Source organism: Sinocyclocheilus anshuiensis, unplaced genomic scaffold (genome assembly GCF_001515605.1).
Source record: "Sinocyclocheilus anshuiensis isolate Anshui unplaced genomic scaffold, SAMN03320099.WGS_v1.1 scaffold1257, whole genome shotgun sequence".
NCBI classification, from domain to species: domain Eukaryota; kingdom Metazoa; phylum Chordata; class Actinopteri; order Cypriniformes; family Cyprinidae; genus Sinocyclocheilus; species Sinocyclocheilus anshuiensis.
Window position 1 is genome coordinate 66,489 of NW_015548249.1, and position 9,504 is coordinate 75,992.

General features: G+C 35.2%; 2 protein-coding genes across 4 annotated transcripts in view; both read left to right on the top strand.

Annotated features, from left to right (window-relative positions):
• Positions 1–881: 881 nt before the first annotated feature.
• Positions 882–6,019, top strand: LOC107655290 (ATP synthase subunit s-like protein). 2 transcript variants are annotated; one of them, XM_016442742.1, is made up of 6 exons: positions 882–1,152; positions 2,578–2,771; positions 3,056–3,136; positions 3,794–3,933; positions 5,396–5,558; positions 5,734–6,019. In XM_016442742.1, exons 1-6 carry the CDS (start codon positions 1,135–1,137, stop codon positions 5,930–5,932), a joined length of 795 nt encoding a protein of 264 aa, XP_016298228.1. In that variant the 5' UTR covers positions 882–1,134; the 3' UTR covers positions 5,933–6,019. The 2 variants fall into 2 exon arrangements, with proteins under 2 accessions (XP_016298228.1, XP_016298229.1); XM_016442743.1 differs by lacking the exon at positions 882–1,152 and adding an exon at positions 1,219–1,541.
• A 1,489-nt stretch (positions 6,020–7,508) lies between these two features.
• The window catches only part of LOC107655297 (NAD-dependent protein deacetylase sirtuin-2), a 9,816-nt gene continuing 7,820 nt past the window's right edge, over positions 7,509–9,504 (top strand). The window contains exons 1-5 of one of the 2 annotated variants that reach the window (XM_016442751.1): positions 7,509–7,727; positions 7,895–7,941; positions 8,589–8,640; positions 8,723–8,833; positions 9,078–9,119. In XM_016442751.1, the coding sequence (XP_016298237.1) occupies positions 7,718–7,727; positions 7,895–7,941; positions 8,589–8,640; positions 8,723–8,833; positions 9,078–9,119 (262 nt within the window). In that variant the 5' untranslated portion in view covers positions 7,509–7,717. The other variant, XM_016442750.1, reaches the window with a different exon arrangement.

The window sequence follows — 9,504 nt, forward strand, 5'->3', positions numbered from 1 at the left end:
GTAGAACACCGATACCACCTGCACTGCACGACAACTTTGAAATTAATTCCTATTTCAAGTGTTCATCTGCTTAATTTAAGAAATTATAAACAAAACAATGTAAGAAACTGGGGGCCCCCCAGTTTGAAGCTTTATAGCTTCAAAAATAAACATTTTTGTTTATTTTTTTCTTGTTGATTTAAAGAAATTGAAGACCCACTTTTTGTTTTGATCAATTTATCAATTTATCTTATTGTTTGTACATATATTTGAAAAGACCTGCATGTAAATACATTTGTAATAATTTGTTCTAATTACATCTATAATTACACTGTTGACCCCACTCTACCCTTTAAACCTAACTATAAAACAAAACCTGTCCTTAACCTGAACTGTATCCCAACACAACATGAGTACATTTATGTAAGTACTTCTTATTTTTCCAAGAGGACATTACATTTAAAATTAAACATTTAAATAATGTTACATAAAGTATGATTCATTCGTCACATGTTTTCCTTTCTTTGTATGTTACAATACAATACAATGTTTATTTCATTAGCACAATTTAAAGCATGTGCATACACACACCTTTTACAAAACAATTACAAATTATTTTTTTTTTAGTTTTTTAAAAATCTATTACATGCAACAAATCATCAAAAATTATTAAATGTGAAGTGCCAGTATAAACTGTGTAGGCCTAGCCTACTTCTTTTACTCATTTGCAGGGCTTGTTTTGTTTGGCTTGGCTAAACACGAGACATTTAACTAATATTTTTCCCTTTCATTACAAATATGCCAATAAATCGTCTACATTATAAAATATGATCCGACATCAGTTAGCCTACAGTAGGCCTAATAACTAGTCACTGGTTAATGGATTCGCTGAGATCGCCCTCTAACGGCGAATCATTCATATTTCGAAACAAATACAACGTACGAATCATGGACTCGGTTGGTTACTGAAATTAGATAAATGCTCCGAACCATTGATCTAAACAGTACATATCTACTGTATGTAACACCTATTTTATCGAGTGCTCTTATTTGATAACATAACGCATCCCCAAAACGAGTGTACAACCGATGTTTGCTCATAGCTTTTAGAGCTCTTGTTTGTCCCTTCACAGCCGCCATAGAAGAAAAACAAACATGGCAGCCTCCTTGTTGGTGAGTTTAAATATGCTCCTGCTTACGTAAATAATAGTTTATTAATGAAATTGGAGCAGGTGTCTTGTTTCCTGCACAGTAAACGCCAGAGTTTTACATGACAATTGGTTCATTATATAGTCCAACATTAAAGTTACTTGTGTATAGCTCTTCACTAGCAAAAGAGTAACGGTATGCACCTTGTCATTGGCATGTTTTTAGACATGTACCAGGGTAAACTCATGGGCTTTTAGACCTGGTACCATGGTATTATGAAGTACATTAGAATATCTTGAAAATACGCCGCTGATGCGCCATTCATTGAATTCGGAATGTTAATTTCTGGACCTCAATCGAATTTAAAGTGAGATAGCAAAAAGGATACAGAAATAAAAAGTGAATTTAATAAGGTAAGATGAAAATGGAGTGATTACAAAATATTTCCAAGTCTCATATTTAGTAGAATGTTTAATTTTCATTATTAAATAGCCATAAACATATGAAATAAAACATGGTATTTTATGTTATTGTTAATATGCATTGTTTGAAATGTCACCCATAGAAATGAATTCATTCCTTACCACTGTACAGGGGCTGGACAAAATAATGTGAACACCTGTGAAATGGTCAATTTAATGTTAAAGTGTTTACCACCATTTGCCGTTAATTCAGCTTCAAACCTTCTTAGAATAGATTCATATAACTTTTGAGTAGATTGTCATCTATCAGAACTTTTGATAGTTGCTTCAAAGACGTATGTAGGAGGGAATTAGCCTCTCACTCTTTTCTTCAAACCTGCCTATAGTGGTTTGGTAATACTCAAGTCAGGTGATTTGTCTGGCCAGGGCAAATGTTGGAGCTCATCTTGGTGCTGCAGCTGTCCAGGTATTATAATCACAACACCATATTTTACACATCTTAGCATTGGTGCCTGTGATTAGAATTTTAGAAGTTGCAGCTCTTTCATGGATGTTGGCTTTGTGGAGTTCTCTGTGCTTGTGCTTTTTTTTTTTTTTTTTTGGAAATAGGGTATTCAAGATGAAAAACTGAAATTTGCTGTCATGGCCATGGCCTGAACACAACTTATAATAGACTCATATACAACCTAGAGAATATAGACTATGTAAAGATAAATAAATATAAATACATTGTTTTTTTTCACTGTAGCCTATACAAATGATATTTACCCCACATTATTTTGTCCAGCCCCTGTATGTATTTGTACCATGATAATATGTGTGCCATCATACAGTCTTCTGTATTCACACTACAGTTTCACATACTATATTATATTTCTAAATTTAATCTAGAAAATTGTTGTTGATAGCTGGATATGCATTTTCACTTGTATGTCCTTAAGGGACCAGAATTTGTTTATCTTTTTAGTAGCAGCATTTTGTAAATGATCTTTATGGCTTTATATTTTCCAACTGTCTCTTTCGAAAGTCTCAAGCCATGAAAAGATGTTCAGCACACACCTGTGCAGCCGTTGCTGTCAGGAGGGCTTTGAGTTCAGGTGCTGCCACTCCATCTGTCTTCACCAGGTTCTTATTAAAACTCAGTCACTACTTCTATGATGTGGAGAACATTTTGGATTGGAACGACTGGTTGCGGTCACAAGCGGTCATACGCAAAAACAGGTAAGTGTCAGTGCATGTGTTCTCAGATGTGTTCATTTGTTTTGTCATATTGCTGTATAGAATGTTGCACTGTAAAAATATGCTATAATATAGTAAGACTTTAAGTGGCTCTGCTAACTGACAACTAATGCATTGAGACAAGTGACAAGAAACTGTTTTTGTGTCTGGATGTTGTGGTGTCCTGTGCTCTGTATAGTGTCTCTATAATCACATAATGTAATTTTTATTTATTTGCTTATTGATTTTTTACTGAGATGTTGATGTTGAGTTCTTTTTTTATATAGGTTATTTGGTTATGCACAGAAGAATTTTGGGAAGAATGTTGCAGCAGCCTATTATATTCTGACTCTCAGAGGGAGCTTCAGGTAAAAATAATCTTTTTAAAGTGCACCTATTATGGATTTTTGAAAATTACCTTTCATGCAGTGTGTAACACAGCCCTAAGTGAATCAAAACATCCTGCAAAGTTTTAAATCTGAAAGTGCACCATGTATAAAGTTATTGTCTCTCAAAAGAAAGAGTAGGCCTGTCACGATAACAACTTTTTGTTGTGCGATATATTGCCCCAGAAATAATTGCGATAAGCGATATTATTGCCATTTTTTAAAGTAACCTGTTGTTGGGGACTCCCAAAACCACAATATGAACCTTTCATTATCCATAATAGGGGCACTTTAAAACATCATACATTAATTAATTGAATGCACCTTTTATGCTGAGCCTGTTTTTAAATTCTGAATTGAGGTCAGAAGTGTCAGTGGTACATAATGTCCTGTTGTCATAATGAAGAAAAAAAGAATACAATTCTACAAAAGAAAAAAGCAGGAAATAATATATTAGAGAGAACCCATGCAGTCAATTAATCCATAAAATAATAATGGTATTAAAATTCATGGTGTTTTTATTTTCCAGAACCATACAAACCCCCACTTTTATATGTCATTGACTCATTCAGCGTCTTCCTTCCTGTAAGTAGTAGACATTGTTAAATTGTCTCCATTGCGTAATGCTTGTGTCTGTAGATTTGCTGGCCAGTCCGAATGGTTTCGTCCAGACTCTAGAGGAAGATTCAGCTATGACTTCATGAGCACACCTGATGCACAAATTGAGGAAGTGGATCTGAGTGGCACCCTAATAAACCATAATGGACTTGAAAACCTTGGTAATCTACTTTTGTTTTATATAAATATACATTTGTTGCATGAACTATCATGCATCTCCAGATGACTAAGCCTTTGACCGGTCAAATCCTTATTTGTATTTGCCGCCAAGCCAAATTATGTTCTTGTCTCCATCTCGTCTGAACTCATTTTGTGAGTTCCAAATCAAACTCATGCAAAATCATGTTTTTTTTTTTTTCCTTGTACCCGTTCTGTAGTTTTCGTTTTCTAAAAATCAGAGTTCTGAGTAATGTTCTGAGTCTGAGATATTCTGCTATCCTTGGCCTCTCCTGGAGCATTGCTTATTTGCTTTGAAAGCATCTCAAAATTTAATTGCAGTTTGATGAACAGTATCGACATAGACTCAAATATGCCACACATGTCCTGAAAAGTGAAGTCAAACATTCCGATCACCCCATGGTGACTTTATATATGGCAAAAACCTCTCTCTCGCCATGTAAACGAATGGGATGTGAGCCGAACTAAAAAATCAAATGACACTTTTTTCTTCATTTTAGGTCTTATCTTCCTTATCGCTGATGTATGTTCAAATGTTCACTTTTCTAATAAGCAATGTAACTAGTTACTGTAATTTAATTACTTTTTCTTTGAAAAAGTAAAATAAGGGATTACTCTTATTTTTTTTCTGTAATATAATTAGTTACTTATGTAATTGAACTTAATGCTGTGTATAGACTTATATACAATAGTGGATTTAACATCAAAATGTAAAGTCTGACCTTAAAATGCGTGCTTTTTATGTACCCTTCTCACTTTAAATTCTTTGGTGAGTTAATAAGAATATTGGTAACACGTTAGTGTCCAGTTCTCACTATTAACTATTTGGTTATTAGCATGAATATTACTGGAATATTGGCTGTTTATTATTACTTAAAAAGAATATATTAATGTCTTATTCTGCAAGACCTTATTCTGAATCCTGCACAATTCCTACCCAATTCTTAAACTTAACAACTTCTTTACAAAGTATTAATAAGTAGTAATTAGGGGTATATTGAGGCAAAAGTCATAGTTAATAGTGAGAAATGGACCCTAATCTAAAGTGTGACCAGAATAATTTATGTAGTTATTTTGTATTTATTTGAAAGAATTAAAAGAACCGTTTCATGTATATCCTTGTATTATTAACTTGTCGAGGTTGATCTAGGATTTAGAAAGTAATTAGTAATAAGTAATTAAATACTTTTTGGAGAGAGTAATTTGTATAGTAATCTAATTACACCGTTGAAGATGTCATCAGTGCATTTCAAGGACATTTTGGCTTCATTTTTCTACGTTGTTAATCTTTTTTTGCAGTCTATCCATAGACCACAGAAAAGCATTCCCTGAATCTTACAGGAAACAGAACATATGATAAATAATTGATCTCACAGCTTCCACTAAAACATGTTGCTGAGGTGTAATTTCTTCCATGGCTCACACAAACAAATTGTCTCTTCTCAGTGAAGCAGAATAAACTTCAGACTCTCTCTCTGCGAGGATGTCCTGAAGTGGATGACTGGTTCCTTGCACGTCTCCATGTCTTTGGAGAAAGTCTGGTGGCGTTAGACCTGTCCCACTGCTCTCGTATCACTGTGGGAGGCCTCGCTGCATTACAGAACCTCAGGTCATTTTCTGCATTACAGAACCTCAGATCTTCACTTGTGTCTTATGCACATGTGCATTATCTGGAGCAACTTGATTTTTGTTGTCAGGGCAACAAATAACCAAAACATACATTTGTATGTGTTTGAAAATCTCATATTCTGTGTTATTTTATTCCCTCCACCTTAAACCCTCAGAAAGCTAGAGCGGCTGGACATTTCCGGACTTCCACGGCTGCAGAATCCAGGCCTGGTACGGATTCTACTGGAGGAAATGCTGCCGCACTGCCAGGTCTCTGGAGCGGAATACGAGCAGGGCCTGATCCAGCCAGACAGCCAAGAGCAAACAGAGGACCATCACCAAGCTTCCACACACACTGGACTTAGACATCTATAAACTATGAAGCTGATGACAGTGGAGATTCTATATTATTGTTCATTGCAGTGCCCAAACATGTTATTCTAATAAAGTGCTGTGCTCATGTATAGGCTATGTTTCTGTTTTTACTATGTACAATACATTGTATTTGATCATTGTTTTGAGACAGACACGATAAATATTGATGTTTAATATGCAACGTGTTCTTAAATTTGATTTATTAAATATAAACTATACTATGCTACCATTTAAAAAAAACAACAACAGGTGAAAGGTGTCAAATCTGATTAGTCAGAGTAAATCCTGTAATCCTTTTTATGGAGGTGTGAGGATATTGGATCTAAGTGTTAGAAAGACTGAGGCACATACACAGGAAAGGTGGATGAAGAAACCTGAATTAATTAAGGTAATGTTTTTTTCTTTTGCTCTCCATTATGCAAATATTTAAACAATTCACTTTAGATCCGAAAAGAAAAAAAAATATTAGTCTTAACCACTGATCTATAATATTATATAGATCAGTGGTCTTAACACCTAACGTTACTTTGTCTTACACTGTTGCATTAACATTGCATTGAAAGACATGTTTTGTACAAAGTTTCCACCTGGAATATTTGAGCTACGAAGTGCAGAGAAATATTATGTAGAAATAATACAGAAGTGGGTCTAATGGCAATTTTCAGGAAAATCCGAACTGGGCGGGCATTAGAGGCCTGGAAGGAGTCTCTAATTGGTCAAGTATGATAATTAAACTTCCTGGGTTTTTTTTTTTTTTTTGCATATTTTTGCTATAAAATTTTAACAGTGTTATTCAGGTGTAAAATATTTAAGACTGCCACTTAAGCAGCACTGACCGCACTGCATTATCATGCGATACTTGTTACTTTTCTCATCAATTAATTTTCTACCTATTAGATTGTGTTTTATCAACGTCTACACCTACCCCAACCCTAAACCTACCCCTTACAATAATGAAAAAATAGTAATTATTGTTGTACAGTGTGACAAAAATTACGCTGTATTGATGTGCGCATGCCCAGTAGCACCATACGTATCCCTTCTAGCCTTAACCGACTAATCACAGTCGTTTGTAATCGCTGGGAAACATTTTTTTTAAACAATTTGATAAAAACATACACAGGAAAGGTGGATGAAGAAACCTGAATTAATTATCGTGTCTGTCTCAAAACTGCCACTTAAGCAGCACTGACCGCACTGCATTATCATGCGATACTTGTTACTTTTCTCATCAATTAATTTTCTACCTATTAGATTGTGTTTTATCAACGTCTACACCTACCCCAACCCTAAACCTACCCCTTACAATAATGAAAAAATAGTAATTATTGTTGTACAGTGTGACAAAAATTACGCTGTATTGATGTGCGCATGCCCAGTAGCACCATACGTATCCCTTCTAGCCTTAACCGACTAATCACAGTCGTTTGTAATCGCTGGGAAACATTTTTTTTAAACAATTTTATAAAAGCGGATTTGTATTTGCATACTAGGTAACACTCCTTTACATGGATACATTTAAACGAATATACGATTAAGCTTATAAATTTCTCCTGTAAAATATAATTCGTCCTTTGATTTGAATGCGACTCAACGGAGGACTCGGCTCTCTGAGCCTCTATTGCGCCCCCTCGAGGAACGGACCGTATGTTCCACACCTATCAACATTAGCCACCCAATGAAATATTAGCGACGCACACAAGCAGTTGTCCCTTTAAAAAAAACTGCTGTCATCTCATAACTTTATGTGTTTTGGGATTTTTAGTACTGTTTGAAAGCGGATAGATGTCTGAAGGTAGTATTACGATTGTGCATTTGTTTATGTGGGTGTTATCAGACACAGTTAGCCTTTAGCAAAAGAGAAAGCTAGTTGTGTATTGGAAGTTCTTCCACTGTTTATGTGACTGATATTAGCTATTATGACATTCACATCAGTATGGCATGTGTTATTTTGTCCTGTAGAGGTTTCTAAAAGGGCAGAAGAGGAGGCTTTTACACCAGATCTCGAGGTAAATAAAGATACAATTGTGAGTAAATGTTATAACAGAGATGCACATACGTCTATAGATATAAACATTACATGTAAGATATGTGCAAAACATCAGACACGTCACACAACACGTCCATTATACTTATCATGGAGATGTACCATAGTAATACCATGTATTTTGAGACTTGCACAAAGCTAGTACCATGTTTTGTTTTGTTTTTGCACTTGGACCTTGGACCATGGAAGTGACATTGTATTCTTTGTATTTATCAAAATGCCATTCCATTACCATTTGACTTTACAGTAATAGTACGTTATTATTACTGTCAGTGGTTAAAATCTAAAACAACAATAGAATCATAAAATTGCATATTAATAAAATGATTTCATAAAACTACTCCAACCTGTGCCAATCATTTTAAAAAGGCCAAATTTTAGCTGATATATTAGCTTGTTCTAGTGTTATTTCCCCCCTCTGCAGTATTTTTATTTTTCAGTATTTTTTTCCTGCAAAACAAATGTATGCTTAGGAAATGAATATGTGAACATGAGATATAAACACAACATATGTAAATGTAGTAAACATCTACCATGTTCGGCACAGTAAGCCACCACTTTATATGTATGCCAAAACGAAAAGTATTATTTTGTTACACTTTTCTGCAGGGTCAGTCTGACGACAGCAGCGACGAGGGCGACGCTTCAGGAGACACTGAGAGTATATGTCAAATAGTCAGTCTTAAAGTACATTTAAAGAAATCATGTGATCTAAGCTGAAGTTAGATATGCTCCTTTTTCAGTGGATTTCCTACGCAGTCTCTTCTCGCGAACTCTTGGCCTGAGTCCTGGAGAAAAAGTCTTGGATGAGCTGACCCTGGATGGGGTCGCCCGCTATATCCTGAGTGGCACATGTGAGTTAACTTCTCAGATGAGTCCATTCTTTAAAAGTGAAGTGTGTTCAGTGTTAAAATACTTTATTATATTCAATTCAATATGAACAGTCAGCTGCAAAAAAAACAACAACATTTGTTGGTTGGCTTCCTGTGTAAACACTGAAGCTGGTAAAATATTGCACCTTTGTTTATGCAGAGTTATTTTTGAATCAGCTACTGAGATGCCTTTTAGTAAGTTGGATGTGTCTGACTGTCTCAACAGGCAAGAACATTATCTGTATGGTTGGAGCTGGAATATCTACATGTAAGTAAATCACTTACCATAAAATGCATTTTTCTTAAAGGGGTCATATGATGCGATTTCAATTTTTCCTTTCTCTTTGGAGTGTTACAAGCTCTTGGTGCATAAAGAAGATCTGTAAAGTTGCAAAGACTAAAGTCTCAAATCCAAAGAGATATTCTTTATAAAAGTTAAGAGTCAGCCACGCCTACCTAAAACGGCTCGTTCTAACACGCCCCCACATGTCTACGTCACTATTGGGAAGATTTGCATAACACCGCCCAAATGTTCACGCAAAGAAAGAAGGCGTAACTTTGATTCTCGCTGTAGTAATGTTGTTGGCAACATGCCATCTCGTGAAGACGCTGTGTGTTTCGTTGTGAAAGCGAAACTACTTTGTTTGGTCTTC